Source organism: Notamacropus eugenii, chromosome 3 (assembly GCF_028372415.1).
Source record: "Notamacropus eugenii isolate mMacEug1 chromosome 3, mMacEug1.pri_v2, whole genome shotgun sequence".
Taxonomy (NCBI): domain Eukaryota; kingdom Metazoa; phylum Chordata; class Mammalia; order Diprotodontia; family Macropodidae; genus Notamacropus; species Notamacropus eugenii.
Genome location: NC_092874.1, coordinates 294,424,011 through 294,447,503, shown reverse-complemented (window position 1 = coordinate 294,447,503; position 23,493 = coordinate 294,424,011). Strand labels below are relative to the sequence as shown.

Here is a 23,493-nt window from a genome sequence, read left to right as displayed (position 1 = left end):
GTCACACAGATAGCAAGTGGCAAAACCAAGATTTGAACCAAATCTCTTGATTTTAAATCCAACACTCTTTCCATACCATCACTACACCCACAGGAGGCATACTGGTATGGTAGAAAAAACACTGTATTTACTCTAGCTAACATTTCTATGCAGTACCCATTATGTACCAGGTGCTATGCTAAGCACATTGCAATTATTATCTCATTTTAGATTTACAATAACTCTGGTAGGTAGGTCTTATTATCCCCATTTTACAGATGAGAAAACTAAGGTGAAGTGACTTGCCCAGGGTCACACAGCTAGTAAGTATCTGATGTTGAATTTGAACTCAGACCTTCTTAAATCCAGACCCAGTTCTCTTTCCACTGCACCACCTAAGCTGCCCAGTTTTGGATCAGAACTGAGGGTGAATCCTGCTGCTGGCACTTAGGAGTTGTGGGACTTTGGACATGTCATTTAACCTCTCTGCACCTCAGTTTTCTCATTTGTAAAAGGAAGGTGCAAGCTTGGATGTCTTCCAAATCCTCTTCTAGCTTCAGAGCTGTAATTCTATGATCCTAAGTCATCTAACTTCTTAGGGATTTAGTTTCCTCAATTGTAAAATGAGGGAGTTGGATTAGATGACCTCTGGGTTCCTTTCCAGCTCTAACTACATGATTCTTTGATCCTGAATCACTCATCTTTGGGCAACATTTTCCTAAATTATAAAATGAGAGGGTTGGGCCAAATGACCTCAGAATCTCCTTCTGGTTCAATTGCTATGCTCCTAATAATAATAACAAATTAAAAATGCATGTATTCTTTTAACGTTAGCAAAATGCTTTGCATATATTGTCTCATGTTATCTTCAAAACAGCTCTATTAAGTAGCTTGCTATTGTTGTCACAGATTAAGAAACTGAGGCTGAAAGGTATTAAATGACTTTATTCAGAGATACATGAGTAAGTGTCTGAGGTAATATTTGAGCCCACATGTTTTTGATTTCAGGTCTAGTGCCCTTTTCATTGCCTGTCAGATGGGGGAGACAAGTAAGTATTTGAACCCAAGTCTTCTTGACTTCAAGTCAACTTTCTTATGCCAAGCTTCCATCCACTATACTTCTCAGGGTCTCAGTTTCCTCATCCATAAAACAAAGGACTGCATTATATATTTTCAGAGAATCTCTTCCAGTTCTAAATTTTGTAAAATTCTAATCTGATGTGGAGGTCTGTGGCATGCAACCCTTCCCTGACCTGTCCATGGTCCTGATCTGTTTAACGTCTTTATCAGACTTGGCTGCGGACCTAGTTATCAAATTTACGGCTGACACAAAGCAGAGGGAGATATGAGCTGACATGTTGGATGATAGGATCAGGATGCAGAAAGGTCTGGACAAATTGTAAAGATAGGCCAAGTCTAACAAGAGCTAATTCAATAGGGAGAAACATAAAGTCCTGCACTTTTGTGACTTCACAAAAACCATGATGGAGCTGGGGAGGGGGAGTGGAAGTGGGTTGGACATCCCTTCATGTGCCAAAGATCTGAGGGGTTTAATGGACTCCAGGCTCATTTCTAATGTGATTTTGGACTAGATGAAAAGATTAGGGAGGTCACATTCCTGCCATCTTCTGCCTGGGTCAGATCATGTCTAGATGACGGTGGTACATTCTGAGAGCTACATTGTAGCTAGAGCTTTGACAGAGTGGAGAGAGTTCAGAGGAGAGCAAGGAAGATGGTGAAGGCAAGGGAGACCAAGGCCTTTGAGAATCATTTGAAGAAAGAAGGGATATATATGATCAAAAAGAGAAGGCTTGAGAGTTATATTCAAGGAAAAGAAAGGCTGTTACATAGAAAGGTGGGAAAGGATTAAGCATATATGTATATATATATATTTCTATATCTATAGCTATATATCTATAGCTATAGATATATATAGTACATACTGTATGCCATGCACTTTACAAATATCTCATTTGGTCTTCACAACAACCCTGTAAGGTAAGTGCTGTTATTAACCCCATTTTTCAGTTGAGGAAACTGAGGCAAACTAAAGGTTAAGTGATTTGCTTACAGTCATACAACCAAGAAGTGTCTGAGGCAAGATTTGAACTCAGGTCTTCTTGACTCCAGGTCCAGTGCTCCATACACTGTGCCACTTAAGTACTTTGTGGAGAGGGATTAGGATTATTCAGATGAGCTTTAGGAACAATGGGCAGGGGTTAGAATGAGGAAGATTTTGGTTTCATGAGGATTTTGAAACCCTGAATTTGGATTTCAATTTAGTCTGGGTTCAAAGTGCCTCTGTCACTTTCTATATGACTTTGGGAATGTTAAGGAAAGGAATCCCCTCTAATCCTAGTGCTGTCCTAGCAATGCATAAATAATGAGCTCCCTGGCACTAGGTGTGTTCAAGTGGAGTCTGGATCCCTGTCCCAAGCCCCCATACCCCCATGAGCTGGGGGAGATGACCTTCAAGAATAATTCCATTTCCAAGATCTTTAGCATTCTGAATCTAGAGTTTGATGGAGACCTTCACAGGTCATCTGGTCAAACTTCTTCATTTTATGCTAAAGGAAACTGAGAGTTGGAGAAAGGAAGACGCTTGCTCAAAGTCATCAAAGACACCAAGTAGCAGGATTTAAACTTGGGTCTTCTGATAGCATATCTAGTTGTTTCCATTACACTACCCTGCCTTTCTGGCATTTGTGCTGCATTTATTTTTTCTTAGATAATTTCTTGACTATTCTCCATGTGAGCAAGTTCTATGTCCCCCATTATACTTGGACTTTCCAGGGCAGAGGCTTAGTTAGGGAGAGTCCCCCTCTGGTGCCTAGGATGCACCAAGCAATTTTCAGTGCTTGGGCTTCTCTGAACTTTATATTTGCTTGTGGTTGGAGCCCCCTGCAGGCCAGAGAAAGGAATCAGAGAAACCAGCATGAGTGGAAGGGGAGGCTGCCTAAGAGAGAGGGAAGATGGTGGAGGGAGGTCAGAGGGAGCCAGGAAAGGAAAAAAGCAGAGAGAGGGATGCCTGAGAGCATAGAGGATGTAGGGGAGGCCTGGGGGTAGCTCCTTAGCTCCCTGGCTCCTCCTCCCTGCTAGTCTTAGCCTATCTCACCTCTAGGATTCTCCCTGGAGCAGCTGGGGCACTGGGGCCAAATCTCCCTTTTCTTTTTTTTCTTTTTTAAAATTTTTTTGTATTTAAATTTATTTATTTAAGTTTTCAACATTCATTTCCACAAAATTTTGGGTTCCAAATTTTCTCCCCATTTCTCCCCTCCCCCTACCCCAAAATGCCAAGCATTCTAATTACCCCTATCACCAATTTGTCCTCCCTTTTAACATCCCTCCCTTCCCTTATCCCCATCTTCTCTTTTGTCCTGAAGGGCAAGATAAATTTCTATACCCCATTACCTGTATTTCTTATTTCCTAGTAGCAAGAACAATACTCAACAATTGTTCCTAAAACTTTGACTTCCAACTTCTCTTCATCCCTCCCTCCCCACCCATTCCCTTTGGGAAGGCAAGCAATTCAATATAGGCCATATCTGTGTAGTTTTGCAAATGACTTCCATAATAGTAGTGTTCTGTAAGACTAACTATATTTCCTTCCATCCTATCCTGCCCCCCATTGCTTCTATTCTCTCTTTTGATCCTAGCCCTCCCCAAGAGTGCTCCCTTGTCCCACTGCCCTCCCTTCCATTATCCCCCCCACCCTGCTTATCTCCTCCCCCACTATCCTGTATTGTAAGATAGGTTCTCATACCAAAATGAGTGTACATTTTATTCCTTCCTTTAGTTAAATGCGATGAGAGTAAGCTTCATGTTTTTTTCTCTCACCTCCCCCCTTTTTCCTTCCACTGAAAAGTCTTTTACTTGCCTCTTTTATGAGAGATAATTTGCCCCATTCCATTTCTCCCTTTCTCCTCCCAATATATTTCTCTCTCACTGCTTAATTTCGTTATTTTAAGATATAATCCTATCCTATTCAATTGACCCTGTGCTCTCTGTCTCCGTGTGTGTGTGTGTGTGTGTGTGTGTGTGTGTGTGTGTGTGTAATCCCATCAACTACCCAGATACTGAAAAAAAGTTTCAAGAGTTACAAATATTGTCTTTCCATGTAGGAATGTAAACAGTTCAACTTTACTGAGTCCCTTATGACTTCTCTTTGCTGTTTACCTTTTCATGCTTCTCTTCATTCCTGTGTTTGAAAGTCAAATTATCTTTTCAGCTCTGATCTTTTCATCAAGAATGCTTAAAAGTCCTCTATTTCATTGAAAGACCATTTTTCCCCCTGAAGTATTATACTCAGTTTTGCTGGGTAGGTGATTCTTGGTTTTAGTCCTAGTTCCTTTGACTTCTGGAATATCATATTCCATGCCCTTTGATCCCTTAATGTTGAAGCTGCTAGATCTTGTGTTATCCTGATTGTATTTCCACAATACTTGAATTGTTTCTTTCTAGCTGCTTGCAATATTTTCTCCTTGACCTGGGAACTCTGGAATTTGGCCACAATGTTCCTAGGAGTTTCTCTTTTAGGTTCTCTTTCAGGAGGGGATCAGTGGATTATTTCAATATTTATTTTGCCCCCTGCTTCTAGAATCTCAGTGCAGTTTTCCTTGATAATTTCATGAAAGATGATGTCTAGGCTATTTTTCTTTTGATCAAGGCTTTCAGGTAGTCCTATAATTTTTAAATTGTCTCTCCTGGATCTATTTTCCAGGTCAGTTGTTTTTCCAATGAGATATTTCACATTATCTTCCATTTTTTCATTCTTTTGGTTTTGTTTTGTGATATCTTGGTTTCTCATAAAGTCATTAGCCTTCTTCTGTTCCATTCTAATTTTGAAAGAACTATTTTCTTCAGTGAGCTTTTGAACCTCCTTTTCCATTTGGCTAATTCTACTTTTTAAAGCATTCTTCTCCTCATTGGCTTTTTGAACCTCTTTTGCCAATAGAGTTAGCCTATTTTTAAAGCTGTTATTTCCTTCAGCATGTTTTTGGGTCTCCTTCAGCAAGGTGTTGACCCAGTTTTCATGCTTTTCTTGCATCTCTCTCATTTCTCTTCCCAATTTTTCCTCCACCTCTCTTATTTGATTTTCAAAATCCCTTTTGAGCTCTTCCATGGCCTGAGCCCATTGAATATTTATTTTGGATGTTTGGGATATAGAAGCCTTGACTTTTATGTCTTTCCCTGATGGTAAGCATTGTTCTTCCTCATCCGAAAGGATCGGAGAAGATATCTGTTCACCAAGAAAGTAACCTTCTATAGTCTTATTTTTTTTTCCCCTTTTTTGGGCATTTTTCCCAACCAGTTACTTGACTTTTGGGTCCTTTGTCAAGAGTAGGGTATACTTTGGGAATCTGTCAGATCTCAGTTCCTCCAGTGTGGCATGATCAGACGTGTACTGGTCTGGATGCAGAGAGGGATTTTTGTGCCCAGAATCTTAGCAGTTACCTCTCCACAGCCTCCTGGCCTCCAGTTCCTATGTCAACACTGGAGGCTGATTTTCAGATAAGGTGGATGGGCAGGGCTGCCATTCAGTGTGAGACAAAGACCAGCTCACCCAGGGCCTCCACACAGGGTGCAGGCAAGACTCAGCTCTTCAGTGCCCCCAGGGTTTTTACACTCCAAAAATGTATGCAGCTGCTGCACCTGCCATGTAGCCTCTGAGGCAGCTTGCTGCTGCCAGAGCTATGGGAAGGCCCTTCTCCCTTCCTGGCCCGCTGGAAAAACCCCGTCACTGACCTTTGGTGCCTATGGGTTGAGGGATCTTCGAACCTGCTGTTGCTGGGACTGGGGATTCCGGGAATGGAGATTCCGCCCCCAATGGCTGTTCGTGAGCCATGTGCTGTGCAGCCAAGGCTGGGTTGGGCTCCGTGCTCGTGCTCCATGCTCTGCTACATGTCTGGTGCAACCCATGTTTCCCGTGGGCCTTTCAGGTCACCCTGGGCTGGAAATCTCCTCCACTCTGCTGTTCTCCACTTCTGCTGCTCCAAAATTTGTTGAGCATCCCTCTCTACAGGTATTTTATGGGCTGTGGTGGGAGACCTTGCCGTATGTGTGTCTTTCTACTCTGCCATCTTGGCTCCACCCCGCCAAATCTCCCTTTCCAGGATCCTGGTCAGGGATGATGCTTCCAGATGGGACTGACTCTTGAGCTGAATCCTGTAAACAAAGTCAACCCTGGGTCTTCAGAGGACTACCTTCTCTCGATTTCCCTTTCTTCTCTGGGCACCAGTTCCTTTGTGGATAAAATGTGACAAACAAGATGTCTGCTGGTTCAGAGTGTATGTTGGGCATAGGGAAAGTCAGTGGGACATGGCAAAGGCAGGGCATCAGGCCAAGGGCAAGTAGTACTGGCCCAGGGCACAGACCACTCTCTGCAGCTTTCTGCAGGGCTTCTACCCAGCACTAGAGATACCAGAGATGTCATGGAATCAGGAGCAGAACCCCAGAGTGGCCACATTAGCAGGTTGGAGGTAGGCTTAGTCCCCAGCACAGAAGGGAAGGGAATATTGTAGTACTAATATAATAATAAAGGCAGGCTTGGGAGTCAGGAATTCTGGGTTCAAATCTATTCCCTAGGCTCAGTGACTCTGGGCAAGTCACTTAAATTTCTTAGTGCCCCAGGCAATTTGAGAAAGCATCTGGGGAAGGGAGTTTCCTCACCTGGAACTCCTTCTATAGATGAAATCACTGATCTAGAGCATCTGCTTTCACCCCTTCCCTGTCCCCAATGCATAAAACAGTTACATGAAGACGTTTCCAACTTGAGGAGCCCATGGAAGGCCTCTTAGAGGAGGTGGCATTCAGGTTGGGTTTTAGGAATTAAAACTATAACAAAGATATGGTGATTGGGGCTTTGTTCTGGGGCTTGAAATTTAGAGGATGCTGATGACATTTACTGTAGTGTCCCATTTGATCCTCACAATTTCCTCTACCCCACGAAATCCTCTCCATGGAGTAGTGTGCTGCCTTTGCTCCACAATCAGCCTATGGTACCTTTCCTTCTGCTTACTGCTGGAGCAAAAATTCCAAACTACTGCTCTAGAATACATATTCTTCCTTGTAATTTCTATTATAAGTAAGTGGCAATAATAATGATTCCTCTCCCTATGGCTTCAAGTTTCCAGGGAGTTCCCTGCCATCTTTGTCTTGCTTGCCTCATCCAGTTCAGTTGGCCTCCTAAGGGAAGCCCTGAACAGAAGGAGATTCAGCTCTCCTTTCCCTGGAAGAGTCTCCTGGGAGCTGACTCCATAAGACCCCTGGGAAGGGAGTAAACACTCTTTTGATTAGCTTTTGGGCATCTTGATTCTCTCAAATGCCCCATTCTCATGCTTAGAAAGATCTTTTTAATCCCTGTTTCTCTGTGGAATTCCTACCCATCCTTTCTGCCACCACTTCAGGGATGCCTTCACTGTCACCTTCCCATCTCCACTGACTTCCCCAGGTCCATCATGGCCTTTCCCACCTTGGACTTTTCATAGCATCTCTTGAAGACACTTATAGGATCATATATTTAAAGCTGAAAGGGGCCGGAGACCATCTAGTCCAACTCTCTCATTTTATTCAAGGGGAAACTGAGGCTCAGTGTGGTTACATGATTTGTCAAAGGTCACATTGGTAGTAAAGCAGAGGCTTTATATGTACCTATATAGGTGTTTGGTATATATGTGTGGTCTCTCCCAGTGGAACATGAATTACTTGAGGGGAGGGAGACTTGCCAATTTTGCCTTTGTCTCCTCCAGTTTTGGGCTCGTCCTGTGGTAGAACATTCTGAGCTCGTATTGGTCTGATCAACCACAGTTGGACACATCAAAACTTGACTTTAGCATAGTAATGTCATTTTGGTCCTCTTTGAGAATGAAGGATAACCAACCAACCCATCTTGAAGTGGTAGTTACTAAATACTTGTCAGATTTATGCAGTCTTCCCCAATAGTATGAAAACACCTTGGAGGGAAGAAGAGTTCCATTTCTGTCTTTGTGTCGACAGCCCCTAGTTCAGTGGCTGGCACATAGTAGGTGCTTACTAAATACTTATTGATTGATTTGAACCTGGGGACTTTGACTAAATCCAGTGCTTCTCTCACTGAAAAATGCTACCTTTTAAAACTATTAACTCATTGACATTACATCTAATGAAATGTAATTATATGTGTTATGGATCCCTCTACATGCATCTCTCCTCCTCCACGCCTACCTCACACTAGACTCTAGACTTCATGAAGGTAGAGCCATATCTTATCTAAACTCCATATCTTTTGCTAACAACTAATCCATAGCTCTACATAAGTTAGCCCCTTAATCAATGTTAGTTGAATTGAATTGTTAGCTGAGCTGACATTTATGCATTGATTAACAGTTTATAGCTTACAGTTTCCTAAGTGTTTTCTTCATCTACCTCTGTGAGGCAGAGAATGGAGTGTGATTGGTCCTTTAAAAAATCCCCATTCTGCAAACATTCAGAGGTGGTCTATTTCGTCTTCTGTTGGTTGTGTTCTGTTGGAGGCTGGCTACCCAATTCAATTGTCAATTTCTATGGAGGTAGGGAGTGTCCTTCCTTTTCTTGCATCTCAGACACTCAAGGTGGGACATGAATATCCGTGCCTCCTTCTTGACCTTGATTGAAAGGCTCCTCAAATGCGGGGGGGGGGGGGGGCAGCTGACTTTTGTCCTCAGTCTTTCTGTGGCCTCTTCAGCTGGAGATAGGAATTAGTGTGGAAGTGCTGATAATGATAGGGCTTCAAGGTCAAGCCCTGACTATATGCAGAAGACCCTGGTCATGGGCACACATAGGATTGTAGACTTTAAGCTAAAAGGGACTTCAGGGGTCACTTGGTCCATCTCCTTCATCTTCAGAGAGATCAAAGAGATCAGTTAACTTGTCCAACATCCCAAGGATAGTAAACATCAGAAGTGGAGATGGAGCTCTTACAGGGGGACTCCCCACCCAATAGGGTGTGCATCCCTGGTTGCTCTGCCCCACTTGTTATATCTTTTGGGCTCAGAGCCCTATGTCCAATCCTGAGTGCCCCCAAGAACACTGTCTGAGGCTTCCCAGTCTCCTGCTTGTTCAATCCTACTCTCTTTGTTACAGTAGACCCTCAAAGAGAGAATGGACTAGAGAATGGGCATTCGAGTACAGAGCCTTTCCAAACTCTTCAGGCCAGTGTGGATGAGTACTCCTAGGCCAAGATTCTATCATGCCTTCGTGGCCAATCTCAAAAGAGATTTAAGGCCAAGGAAGGGGAGATTGGCTCCTTCCACACTGTGGCTTCTTTTCTTAATTCCCCACTCATTTCTACTTCTACTCTTTTCATCTCCAGTGGAGCCTGTGGGAAGGTGGGATGGGGGAGGCTGAGGTAGAAGAGGGCCCTCCAAAGGATGGGCTGAGGCAGGTGGTTGTTTCCAGGGACTGCTGGAATCACAGATCACCTTAGCCCTCACAGGACAAACTGGCAACCCAATGGTTGCTCATTGTTTGCTGGTGATCTTCTTTTTTCTAGCAGAGATAAGGTCATAGAATGGAACACGAGTGATGCTGGCCCTGGAAAGTGAAAAGAAGACAAGTAAAGAGCTGTCAGGGCTGGGGGTAGAGAGAGCTGCTTTATCAGAGAGGATCAAGATCAGCAAAGTCAGAGCGTCCCAGGTCTAGGGCTGGAAGAGCCCTCAGGTGCCATCAGCCCAATACCCTCCTTTTACCCAGGAACAAAATAAGACACAGAGTTTCAGTGGTTTACCCAGGTCTCATTTCAAATTTGATATTCCTTCCATTGCACCATGTTGTTGTTGTTCAGTTGTTTCAGTCCTATCTGACTCTTTGTGACCCCATTTGGTGTTTTTTTGGCAAAGATCCTGGAGTGGTTTGCCATTTTCTTCTCCAGCTCATTTTCTAAATGAGGAAACTGAGGCAAATAGGGTTAAGTGACTTGCCCAGGGTCACACAGCTAGTAAGTGAGGCCAGATCTGAACTCAGGAAGATGGGTCTTCCTGCCTCCAGGCCTGAAACTCTATTCACTGAGCCACTAAGCTACCCATTATACCATACAGCCTCCTGGGGAGAACTTGCCATTAAGATGCTGTCATGTCTGATGGTAGGAGGATGGCTAGAATTGCCCTGTCTGGTCTTCTCCTAACTTTGAGGAGGTTCCGTGAAGATTGGGCAAAGGGCAAGAGATCAGGTTCTGAAGAACCAAGTAGAGTGAAACCTGCTCTGGGATCACTCCTTCCACAACTTCAAGCCTTCTATTCCCTGACCATACCTTATGGCCTTGATCCACTCATCCCTTTCTTCAGGGCTTGTTGCAGAGATCTTGTAGGATTGGTGTTTCCCTTCTACGACTTTCCCATCCCCATCTGTCTTGCATGCTTTGATCTTCTGGCCTTTGCAGTTGGGGTTATAGAGCTCCAGGCAATACTGAATGGAGGAAAAGGGAAAAGTGTAAGGCCAAGAGGAACCAAGTGTGGAGTTCCCCATCATTGGAGATCTTCAAGAGAAAGCTGGATGGCCAACTGACATGGACAGGACTAGTTGTTGATGGATTCAGTTCAATAGAACCGAAAGGACCAGGGCATCTGGTACAACTCCCCATTTTACAGAGACCTGAGGTGGCTGCCCAAGGTCACACAAATAATTGTCAGAAGTAGGATTTGAACCCTGGTCCTCTGATTCCAGAATCAGTGATTCCCTCCCCCCTCCCCACCCCATTTTTCAGTGGTGCCTCCCTGTACTTACTGTTTGTCAGACCCTAAGGGTACAAAGATAACAGTGAAGTAATTCTTGCCCTCAAACAACTTACATTTACTGGGAGGGGGACAATATGTACATAGACAAGTAAATAAAGAAATATGCATATATATGGTGAATATATACAAATATATGTACATACAGTGAATATATTTTATATAAAATATAGAATATATTTTAATATGTTCATATTGTGAACATATTATATATAATATATATAATACACAGTGGATATATTATATATAATGCATATATAGTGAATATATTATATATATATGATGAATATATGAATATTAAATATATATTCACTTATCTATGTACATACTGTCCTCTGAATCAGTATGTGTGTGTGTGTGTTTTCAAAAGTATAAAAAGATAAGTACAAAGTGATTTCCTGTAGTGAGGGAGAGCAGCAATAACTAGGGAGTGTGATCAAAACAGGTCTCACATAAGAGATGCCCCGCTGAGCTGGCCATTAAGGGACCCAGGGATTCTCAGCCTCCGAAGTACTGAAGGCAGGATTATACAAAGGCATAGAAAATGGAGGTGGAAGGCAATAGTCTAGTTTGACTAGAACAGCTCTGGCTGTCCCCCTGGCTCTGGGGGCCAGCATCCCAACCACAGCAATGTCAAATCAGGCTGTAGAGACTGTTTTCTGCATGACTTTGAATGCCAGGCTGATGCCATTCTGTCTGGGGTTGGGGGTTCTTTGGTATCATAGACCCGGTGGCTCAGGAAAAGAAAGTGAGCCTGGTGACCTTGCACAGCCCTCCTTTATTCAAATAAAAGTTAACTGCAAGTCATGTCATCATCTTCATGTCATGGTCCTCTTTGAGAATGAAGGACAAACAACCAACCAAACAAGACCCTGTGGACAGTCCATCTGGTGAAACTCCAGACCTTTCCCAGAATCATATTTTTAAATGCATGAAATAAAATACAGACAACTATAAAAGAAACCAGTTCTATTGAAATGCAGTTTCCCTCTGTCCTTTATTTTTCTTCCTTCCTTCCATCCTCCCTCCCTCCCTTCCTTTCTTCCTTCCTTCCTTCCTTCCTTCCTTCCTTCCTTCCTTCCTTCCTTCCTTCCTTCCTTCCTTTCTTTCTTTTTTTCTTCCTTTCTTTCTTCATAGACCTCAAGTTAAGATCCTCTGGACTAGATGACTTTTAAATTCAATATCTTCCAGCAAGATTCTAGGAGGAAATGGAGACTTTAGGTTTAAACAACTTTTTCAAGATGTTTGGCAGCAAAGCTGGTTGAGGGAGAGGATATAGAGGAACAGGAAAGCTTTGTTTTTAATGGGTTATTGCAATGTTTGTAGGCATATGGAGAAGAATCATTGCAGAGGGAGAGAAGTAGGGAGAGAAAGAGGAGAGAAAGAGATAGGAGAGAGCTACAGAGAGACAGAGACAGAGAGACAGAAATTACAGATAAATGAGAAAGAGGGGATAGCAAGGTCCTGGAGGAAGCTAGAGGTAAGGTTTTGAAAATCAAAAAAAAAAATAGCAAAAAAAAAAATCAAGATAAATGAGAAAGTGAGTTTGACCAAGGTTTTAGAAAACTAGAACTGAATTTATTAAATTATTCTGCTAAATAATCTCTGAAGTTCCTCTTTCAGCACCCCAAACCTACCGGCTTCTTGGGATCATCCACCTTTTGGACACAGAGATTCTCCAAAGGGATGATGCCTCGCGGTTCCTTATCCTAGAAAAGAAAATGAGAATATTCTTGCTCAGGCTATTGGTACCAATAACACTAGGGAGGGAAGGTAAAGGAGAGTAGACAGGGACCTTGATCTTGTCCTAGGTCATGGTGAAACTTTTTGCAAGGATAGAGGAGGAAACTTAGTCAGGGAGTTTGTGGGCTGAAAAGATGGTCACCTCAGTCACCACTCTCTCATATATGTTGTCTTCCCCAAATTCCCAGTTTGAGGGAAGAGAATGTCTAACATTTGTTTTGGTGTCCCCAGTACCTGGCACATAGTAGGCACCTAAGAAATTTTTTTATTGATTGACATGTAGAGATATTCTCCCAAGAGAGTACGCAAACTACTTGGGGGAAGGGAGTGTGTAACCTTTGTATTTGTATCTTCAGGACCTGCACAGTGCCTAGAATATGGTAGGTGCTTAATAAATACTTTTTAATTAATTAACTCATTGATTAATTAATTCACTAAGGCTGTAAGGACCTTAGAAAACTCCTTGACCCCATTGGGTTTCATTTGAGAGGCATAGTGGAGGAGTGGAAAGAATGCTGACCCTGAAATTGATGAGATTTAGGGTCCATCCCACCTCTGCCATTTTCTGGCTGTGTGACTTTGGGCAAGTCACTTCTCTGCTCCTCTGTTAACTTATCTATAAAATGGAGGTAATAGTAGCTAGCATCTACTTAGCAGGATTGTTATGAGGATTAAAAGGAATAATGCAGTTAAGATACTCTGGAAACCTAGAATTTCAGTTATTGGCATCCTCCCCAGCCATTAAACTGAGGTACTTCCTGGATTCAATAGTGAATTCAACTGGATTCAGCCCCATCCCTTTGCCTCTCTCTCCCATCTTCCTGTGTCTCTGCTGTGTCTCCTCCCATTTGTCTGACTCCTGTTCCTCCATTTACTGTTAGATTCTCATCTTTGTGATGCCCACTATCTGTGAGTGCCCTTCAGGGCTCTGCTCCAAACCCCTTCTCTTTTCACCTTTGACTTTGTTAGTCACTGATTTCATCAGCTCCTATGGGTTCAATTATTCTCATCTTGTATAGATGATTCCCTGATCTCTGTATCAGCCCTATCTGACTCTCTTCTGAACCCCTAACTACTTCGCTTCTTATTTCAGTTCTGCCAAGGTGAGTTTAAAAAAATAATTAAGTCTCACCTGATTTCCCTCTTCTCCTCTTTCCCCTGTAAGTCCCTTCAGGATCAACTGTAACGTTCTGGACTTGGCATTTAAGGCCTTTCACACCCTGACCCCTTCCTGACTTTACTTCCCACTATGGACTGTGTGTTTCAACTATTTAGGCCTTCTTGAAGTTTTTGGACTCCAGTATTCCACCTCTCCTCTTTAGTGGTCTCCATGTCTGGAATGATGTGCCTCCTCTCCTCTGCCTCTGACTGGAACTAGGATGAAGTTGCCAGATGCCATCATGGTCTGAGGGAACTCTGGCTATAGGACTGGACTTTACCATTAGTGAAGGGCTTACCGTGGTGAACTCAAAGTAGTAGAGACAGTTATCTGTCAGGATGAACCAGCGACGTTTCCAAGTCTTTACTCTTCCACCTGAAGAGAAAACAAAAGGCAGATGAGATGGTTGGGCAGTCCTGGAACCTCCTGCCAGACCTGGGGAGGAGACCAAGGAGCTGTCTTTTCAGAACCCTCTCCCCTGTCAAAAGACCAAAGCCTAGGTATTTGGAATTTGTCTCTGGATGACAGTCCCTAACCAGCTGAAGGTGATGGCTTTCCACCCACTACCAGCACTTCCTGAGAGCCCTTATCCACCCAACAGTGAAGGAGGGAGGCCTCTGACCAACTCTTACTACACACAATTCTTCTCCCGGCTGATAGAAAGTGTAAGAGCCTAGAGATACTGGAGAGAGTCTCAGAGCAGGGGGAGAGACTGGAGCCTCATGGGAAGGAAGGGCAAATCCCAGAAGAACATCAAGTGTCAGCCTTAGTCTGTAGCAGCAGCAGCAGCTAGAAGCAGCCTGTGCCCATCTCCAGCCTGAGATGGGAGTCTTTGTGATCCTACATCTGCCATTTTTCTGTCTCTCACCATCCTCTTCCTTCTTGCTTATCCTCTCCTCTTTTCCTCAAAGAGTTCCTCTCTCCCTCTTTTTTCCTTTCCTTTCTCCCCCTCTCTTTCTCCCTTCATCTCTTCTCTCTTTCTATCACCTCCTCCTCTCTTTCCTATCTGCCTACTCCCCCTCTCCCTTCCGTGATTTCTCCTCTTCCTAGGTTTCTTCTTCTCAGCTGCCTTTCTCTACCTTTTCTCTCTCCTTCACCTCCCCATTTCTGTTTTAATTCTCCCCCTTGGTGCCTGCTTTCACCTCTCTCTCTCTCTCTCTCTCTCTCTCTCTCTCTCTCTCTCTCTCTCTCTCTCTCTCTCTCCCCTTTTTTCACCTCTCTCCCTCCCATTCATTTCCTTCTCCCCTCCTTTTCCTTCCACTTACCTCTCCCTCTTGCATATTTATCTTTTTCCTTTCTATTCTCAATCCTTTTTCTCTCTTTCCTTGATTTTTTCTCTTTTATATCTTGACTATTTCCTATTTCTTCTTCTCTTTCCCCCTTTACTCTTTTTTTCCCTCCTCTACCATTCCTTTTCTCTCTCCTTCCCCTCTCCTTCTTTTCCTCTTTTTCTCTTTCCATTATCTTCTCTCTTCTCCCTCTCTCCTTTTCTTCTCTCCCTCTCCCTCTATTTCCTTTTTTCCTCTTTCCCCTACCCTATCTCCTTCCCTTTTTACTTTCTCTTCTTTTTATTCTCCTCCCTCTTTTCTCTTCCTTTCCTCACTCTCTTCTTTCTCTTTATTTCTTCCCTCTTTCTTCTTTTCCCCCTCCCTTCTCACCCCCTCTCTTTCCCCCTTCCTCCTCCTTCTTCCTCTTTCTTTCCTTCTATTTCTTTTCCCTCTACCCTCCTACAGAACTAGTAGAAACAAAACCACATCACACCTACACAAACACACAGGCTGATACCCACTGTGTGCTTAGCTGCACAATTGTGGGTTAGTCTGAAGTTGGGCTCCAGCTTTTCCTTCTTCTCCCCCACCCCTCCACTCCTCCTCTCTTTTTCCCCCAGACACCATGACTCTTCTGCTTCCAGCCTTCCTTACCCACCCTCCTCTGAACTCAGAATGTTGCCTACGGGTTGTTCAGAAATGAGGCGTGGGAAGGTAACCCATATTGAGTTTCACATAGCTGTGATCATCTCTCTGGTCACTGAGGCTAAGCAAAGCTATGGTATGATGGTGTTAATGTGCTGCAAAGAGCAGCTTTAGTTTCATAAACATGACCTCAAGTCAACTTTTAAAGATAAATTCAAATGGAAGAGAGATACCTTCCCCATCCACCCAGGACATGTCAGGTGTAACCCCTAATATATCTTGAACCTGTGGCTAGGTCTGGGGAATGAAACAGGGTGGAGAGTGCTGGGAAGAAGCTCATCAGGGGGCAGCAGTTTTTAAATTTCAGTGCCGTGGATCAAATCTCCAATAACCTCTCCTTAGTTATGACTCTGCCTATAGACCAGTAAGGAAAGTTTTGCTTCTTAATCCAACCTTGTTACCTTGGAAAGCCCTTTCAACCAGTTATTCACACCTTAGTAAGAATTTAATAGGGCAGCTAGATGGTGCCAGACCTGGAGTCAGGAAGATCTGAATTCAAATCTGGCTTCAGACACTTACTAGCTGTGTGACCCTGGGCAAGTCACTTGACCCTGTTCGCCTCAGTTTTCTCATCTGTAAAATGAACTGGAGAAGGAAATGACAAAACAAATCTCTGCCAAGAAAACCTCAGATGGAGTCACAAAGAGTTGGAAACAATTGAAAAACAACTCGACAACTAGATTCTCATATTCGCCCCTCATCTATACCTCTTCTGTGCACCTCCTTCAGGGGCCTTCGCTGATTCCTTGGGGCGACAGTGATCTCCTCCAGATCTTCCAGGACAATTCTGCTCCATGTCCCAACATATCTAACACTAATTACTAATCTAATGCTAATATCGAATACTAATAATTACTTGTATTGACTTCTTATCCCCTTATTAGTCTCTAAACTCCAAGACCATCCATAGGACCATAGGTTTACGGACCTTAGAGATCATTTAGTCCAATCATCTCATTTCAGAGATAGGAAAAATTTTTCAAATTAGAGAAGTAAGTGTTTTATACAGGGTCACACAAAGAGTGATAGACAGAATGGGAACCTGGGTCCTCTGATGCAGAGCAAATATTCTTCCTGCTTTTATACCATCTCCTCTAAGGATTATGTCATGGTTCAACCTTGTACCTTCCCCAGGATAGAACACAGGACTCTGCATGCAGCAGATTTGAATTGAGAGAGGTTGGAAATTTTCCTCTGACAATCCCTAGACCAGAGAAAATATCTAGCCTCCTAGCTCTAGAGCAGGAAGGGACCTTAGAGGCCATCCAGGTCAATCTCATTTTACAGAGGAGGAAGAGAAGTAAAGTGAATTACCGAAGTCACACAGGGGGTAAGTGTCAGAGGTGGGATTTGGGCCCAGGTCTTCAGACACCAAAGCCTCTTTCCATTGTACCACACTGCCTTTGAACAAAGCTGGGGGGGATCTGTTTGCAAGTGTTTTTAGGGTGATGGGAGGCACCAGGGTAGAAGGGGCATTAGAGGGAAGCACCAGGGAGAGCCAATGCAGGGGGTGGGGTGGGAAGTGGGGACATTACTCTCACCCAGTTTGAGGAGCCAGCCTTCCCGGTCTGGATTGAAGAAGGTGTGAGTAAGATCATTCCCATCGTCCTCTGGGATGGAGAAAGGCTCACTCTTAATGCTGTCAAAGAGGTTCTGCTCCGAGGAGAGAAGAGAGAGATGAAAGCTTGACAGTGTTTCAGCTCTAACTGGAGAAGACCCTGGGAGTGGGACTTGGGCTGTGCCCAGAGGTGTTCAGGAGGAGGGAACTTTTGGTTTGCCCATACTTTCAGATGCAGACAGGTGAGGTGAATTATGAAATGTCAGAGCTGGAAGGGAGCTTAGAACAGGGAATGTCAGAGCTGAGAGGGACCTTAGAACAGAGAATGATAGGGCTGGGAGGGACCTGAGAGATCAGAAAGCCAATCTCCCCATCATTTCACACATGAGGAAACTGAGGCCCAGACACACACAACTGTATGATGACCGAGCTGTCCCTGGAACTCTAGTCTAGACCCCTTCCCCCTCCCCTCTCTATCCCTCTGCTTCCAAGCCCTCACCTGCCAGGGTTTGTGTGAAGTGCCCTTTGTACACAGCAGAGCAATAAATGAATGCTCTTATTAGGCTGATCCCCTAGAGAGATGAAGGTTTGCCAGCTTAGGTGGGTTTCAGGGGCAGATGGGGCTCATTGGAGACTTAGGAGGGCTGGGGCTCTCAAAGACTGCCAGATCCCTCAACTCAGCCCTGAGAGGGAGGTGCAGAAAGTGAAATCCGGCTTCTGTTTACAGGGCTACAGCCCTTCTGCCTCCCGCACAGGTCAGTAGGCCAGCGAAGCTGGGAGCTCCCCTCCCAGAAACAAGCTGCTGACATACCCACGTGGCCAGATGCCTGTTTGTCCGGGGCTCTGCTTCTGGAAAGCAATCTCAACACTTCTAATCTAGACAAATATTTGGAAGGTACCTGGGGCACGTAGGCTTTCAGGGTTTTTCCCAGAAAGCCACAAGAACACACAGATGCTTCTGCGGTCAGTTTATCATGTTTTTTCTCTTACCCTGGGGGACAAAAAATCATCCAGTTGAGCCTGTATCCTACAAGCAAGCCCCCACAGGAAAACCTGCCTTCCTCACTGCTCACCTGCCCTGGATGCCCACCCACCAGTGTTGTTCTGTGAATTGGTCATTCAGAACATAGATAAATCTGTGCTGGAGGAGCTGGGCTGGGTCCTGGCAGTAAGGAGAGAAATGAGTCCTGGCTTGGGAGTACAGGACCTGGGCACACCTGCAAATTTGCTGGGTGATTGTGAGCTAGTTGGTCCCCTTTTTGACACTGGATTCCTGAGCTATACAATGAAGGGACTGGTTCCTCCTAGCTTTGACATTCCCTGTTCTAAGTTCCTTCCCATGGTTCCCCATAGCCTCGAGCTTGGGGCAGTGGAAAGGGTGATGTTCAACTGGAGTCACAGGACCTGGATTTGAATACTATTCCTGTCATTCAATGCCTAGGTGAACCTACGCAAGTCATTTGATTTCCTCTGGTCTCAATTTCCTCATCTGTAAAAGGATGGGGATAGATTGGCTGTCCTCCCTTCCAGCTCTAAAATGATAAGCTTTATTTTTCTTTTAATATACTTTATTTTTCCTCCAATTACATGTTAAAACCTTTTTTAAACTTTTGAATTCCAAATTTTATTCCTCCTTCCTTCCCCTCTTCCCTCCCTGAAATAGTAAGCAATCAGAGTTAGGTTATACATGTGTGGTCATAAGCTTTATATCAGGTTATTTGAATGTGAAGTTGACCATAGATATTCTAATATTCTATTTTCTAAGCTCCTTTCTGCACTAGGTTTAAAATTTAATGATTCTGTGATGAGAACAGACCAGGGCCTATATGGAGATAGGCATTTATATGTTAAAAAAAATCTTCTGATTCCTCTCCCCTCCTCTCTTCTCTGACCCCCCCCTTCTATCTAAGACAGAAGATAACATCCTGAAATATGTTCTTTATTAAGAACTATATGCAAATTCTGCTGGTGCCTTCCCTGCAAGTGGCACAAGGATGGTGAGGAGGTGAAAGGTAGGGTGAAGAGTCATAACTAGTTTCCTGACACCAACTTGCTTTCAGTTGCCCATGTAGATGGGAGTGTGTGTGTGTGTGGGGGGGTGTTAGCAAAGGTAGGAGGAGAAAGAATCCACGGAGTGGAAATTCACCAGTGAAGAAGTCAAGGAGGGTGGAAAAGCTGTGTGGCTAGGACTACTTCTGGTGGTCTTTACCCACAATTTCCCATGTACTCTTATTGGATTCTCCCAATAAGCTTGTGATTCAGACAGGGCAGAGAAACCATGGCCCAGAAAGAGCCAAGAATGCACAGCTAACATACGAGTGAGGTTGGTCTGGCATTGAGACTTCCTGATTCCACTGCTTTCCCCAGAGGCATCCTGAGAATCAGAACATCATGTAATCCTTCCCTGGCATTGCATGCCAAGGAGTATCAGGACACAATACTTACAGCAATTACTGGAGATAATTAAGTCTATTGAAAGCACAACACAGGAAAGCTCTGCTTCTCAGCTCTCTTGGCCCCTGCCTCTTATGTAGTGATCCCTAGTTCCTAGGAGTTATAGAATCTGTGACTGGGAGGAAACTTGGAAGCCATCTGGCCTCACCCTGTTCTGAAACATCAGTCCTCTTCCCATACAAGGAGAAATCCAGCCTCCATTCCAAGACTGCTAGGGACAGAGAGCTCACTACCTCCCAAGGCAGCTCATTCCATTTTTGGATACTTCTGGATGTAAGGAAGTTTTCCTTCTGGAAGAGCCCAAGTTCATGTCTCTGTAATGTCCCCTGCTTCCTCCGTTGCTCTCATCTCTGACTTCTGGGAGTGCACAGAATAGGGACAATCCCTCTTCTGTGGGATGGGATAGGCTTTTAGATAATTGAAGACATTTATCATGGGTTTCTTCTCCAGGCTAAACACCCCTGGGTACTCTAACTGAATTTCATAGAGTCTCTTCGCTCCCTTCAGCATCCTGGACATCATTCTATATACCAAGGGATCAGAACATTTTATGATTTGAGGTTCCCTTTGGCAGTATGGTGAATCATTTGTAACTCTTCTCAAAAACATGTTTATAAGGGAATAAAATGAAATACACAGGATTACAAGGGAATCCATTTCTATTGAAAAAGACTTATGAAAATAATTTTTAAAAGAAGTTCACAGATGTCCTGACTCATTTTCATTGACTGAAGCTGAACTTTCCTGGTACTTAGTGGGGTGAGGATAGGGTAGAAGAATGTTGGAACAAGTTGGAACACCTCAACCATGGTGCAGTGTAAAGGGTGGTACTCAGTTTGGAGTCACAGGACCTGGGTTTCAATACTATTCCTGCCACTCAGACTGGCTATCCTTTCTTCCAGCTTTAAGGTGATAAGCTTTATTTTTTTTCTTTTAATATATCATATTTATTTTCCCCAAATATATGTTAAAACACTTTTTAAACATTTTTTTTAAAGTTTTGAGTTCCAGATTCTATTTCTCCCTTCTTTTCCTTCCTTGGGACAGTAAGCAATCAGATATAGGTTTATACATATGTAGTGATAAGCTTTATATTGGATTATTTGAATGTGAAGTTACCCACAGTACAAGACCCTTTTGGGGAACCCTGGGAAAATTAAGTTAGGCTAAATGCTATCTGGAGCCTGGGAATCTCAGTCACTAGGATCTCAAAGCCCATCCTGTATTACCTGTACCTGAACAAGAATCCTATGTCTAGTGTCCCTAAAAATGGTCATCTAGCCTTTGCTCAGACCTCCAGTGAAGGAGATCTCTCTGCTTCCCCAGGCCGCTCATTCTACTGCTCTGGGTTGAGAAGCTATTTCTTTCACTAAGTTGAAATCTGCCTCCTGGAAACCTCAGTTCATTTTTCTTCTAATTCAGCCCTTTGACTTGAAGCTGAAGTTGGTGGGAAGTAAGAAGGGGTCTAAGAAATGCAGTCCTGAGCTAGGCTTAAAGAATTCATACAGATATTGTAGCCCTTCCAGATCTGTTCCCTACTGTCCCTCAGTCCTCCTTTACCTCCCAAATACAGGTGGCTCCCCCTTAGAAAGTTGGAGTTGTATCAAAATTGAATTAAGCAAAAACTCTGCATCCTCCACATACATTTCCCCCCTAGGACACAGGAGATATAGACCAAGATTTAATCAAGCAGAGATGTTAGATACTCCTGTCAGTAAAGATGATAAAATTCCACCTTTGGAGATGCCCAGAAAGAAATCAGGAACATGGAATGAGAAAAAGCAACAAGAAGAAGCTGGCACAGTGAGAGGGAGGGAGTCTGTTCCAGGGCAGTGCAGTCAGCCCTGGTCATAGAGTCAGGAGGTTAGAACTTCAACTGAGCTGCTGGCTAGCTGTGTGATCTTGGTCCATTTCTGTCCCTTTATCTAGGTTTCAGTTTGCCCATCTGTACAAGGGGGACAGTGGGAGTTGTGCTAATTCCTCTGCAGGGTTTTTGCAAGCACCAGACCTTTCAATGCCAAACCAGCAGCTGGGGTTGTTACCGAATGAATATTTAGCTGTTTCCTTATTGGCATAATGAGTTGGGAGGCTGAGGATGCAGATGCTAGCCCAGGCTTAGGGACTAGTTGGCTGCGTGAGCTTGGACAAGTCATTTGGTTCTCTAAACCTCCATGGTATTGGAGGGAAGAGCACCAGTGTTGGAGTCAGATATCCTGAGTTCTACTATTTCCTCTCTGTGTGATTTTGGGGAAGTCACTTCCTTTTCTGAGTCTTACTTTTCTCACCTACAGAATGGTGGGGAGGGGATGGATGAAAAGGGTAGATAATTTTAAATTCCTTCTGGATTCTGATAGAAAGTAGTACAAGCTTCTAGATGGAGGCAAATGTTGTTTCATTCTTTGTCTCCACAGTATCTGGTATAGTAAGTGCTTTATGAATGTTTGTTGATGGACTGATTGCCTCATCCATAAATGGGAATGTTAATCCCTGTCCTATTTAACTCTGGGAACTGTTCTGAATCTCAGTAAAGACAATGGATATGAAAAACTGCTAAAGGTTCTCTAATAATGCTGTGTGTTATTTATTATTTACAGAAGGGAGGATTTTGGGGAAAGCCAATAAGCAGAGGTTGAGTAAATCCTTTGAAAGATGGATGCTGCTGAGAGCGGAAATAGGCTCAGAATCCCATCTTTTGGTGGACTCTCCAGTTGACAAAACACTTTCCTCTCAGTGACTCCTAGAAGCAAATTGTGCAGGGATTAATACCCCTGTTTGGCAGGTGAGAAAACTCAGAACTGGTGAATCTATTGGGAGGCAGGGTTATTGTTGTTTAGTTTTCAGTCATGTCTGACTCTGCTACCCAGTTTGGGTTTTCTTGGCAGAAACACTGGAGTGGTTCGCCATTTCCTTCTCCAGCTCATTTTATAGATGAGGAACCGAGACAAAGAGGGTAAAGTGACCTGACCAGGGTTACACAGCAAGGTCTGAGACTGCATTTGAACTCATATCTTCCTGACTCCAGGACCACATACACATGGGGAGGCAGGGTAGTATGAAAAGAGCTCAGCAGGGCCAGGACCTGACCTTTAAATCCTCCCTGTATGACCTCGAGCAAATGATTTCCCTTCCTTGGGCCTCAGTTTCCTGCTCTGTAAAAGGAGAGGGTTGAATGGTGTGCTCCCTCAGGTTCCTTTTAGTTCTGCACTGGGGATCCTAGGGCGGCCCGTCTGGCAGCCTCTTGCGTATTACTCACATGAAGTCTGGGGCAGTGGGAAGTTGGGGATGTGGAGATGGCAGGAGCTTAGAGACACTCTGCTCAATCCTTTGATTTTACAGATGTAGAAACTGAGACCCAATGAGTCTTGTCCAAGGTCACACAGAAGTAAATAGCCCTGCCAGTTCTGATATTCCCTGTTCTAAGACTCCTCTCAGCTCTGACATTTCATGTTCTAAGGTTCATCCTAGCTCCAATAACGTATGTCAGAAAGCAGTTAACAAACTTTAAAGCATTATACAAATCTGAATTATTACTGAATTGAATAGTAGGAGGGGTGCATGTTGGTTTGCCTTGGGAACACAGATCAGTGATTTCGGTGGCTCTCCTTCTCACTGAAGCCAAAGTTCAAGGTCACACGGGTTGTCAGTACTAGAGTAAGGACCTCAAATCCTGACCTCTGATTCCTCTTCCCCTAGGGCAGAGGTGGGTCACAAAATTCCCCATTGCAGCATGAACCAGATGAAAATGCAACCAAGAAATATTTCACAAAAATAAATAAAAATGCAATGTGACATAGCTAATTTGTGGTTTTCTAAGTCAATGAGCTTTTGAATTTGACAGCACTGTCCTAGGGGACTGGGTGAGGATGAATGCTTCAGTGGCCC

The 23,493-nt window shown here is 43.8% G+C and overlaps 1 protein-coding gene and 1 long non-coding RNA gene across 2 annotated transcripts in view; one reads left to right on the top strand and one right to left on the bottom strand.

The window, feature by feature from the left end:
* The first annotated feature begins 1,530 nt into the window (after positions 1 to 1,530).
* On the top strand, positions 1,531 to 23,396 carry LOC140534676 (uncharacterized). Its single transcript, XR_011977421.1, has 3 exons — positions 1,531 to 1,834; positions 22,206 to 22,390; positions 23,305 to 23,396. It is a non-coding gene; the product is annotated as an uncharacterized lncRNA (long non-coding RNA).
* CYTH4 (cytohesin 4) overlaps positions 3,748 to 23,493 on the bottom strand; it is a 40,488-nt gene continuing 20,742 nt past the window's right edge. Inside the window, exons 9-13 of the mRNA XM_072655972.1 lie at positions 17,141 to 17,252; positions 13,925 to 14,001; positions 12,362 to 12,433; positions 10,244 to 10,398; positions 3,748 to 9,528 (exon numbers count right to left, since the gene is read on the bottom strand). Of these exons, the coding sequence (XP_072512073.1) occupies positions 9,456 to 9,528; positions 10,244 to 10,398; positions 12,362 to 12,433; positions 13,925 to 14,001; positions 17,141 to 17,252 (489 nt within the window). The 3' untranslated portion in view covers positions 3,748 to 9,455. The remainder of the gene's footprint in view (positions 9,529 to 10,243; positions 10,399 to 12,361; positions 12,434 to 13,924; positions 14,002 to 17,140; positions 17,253 to 23,493) is intronic.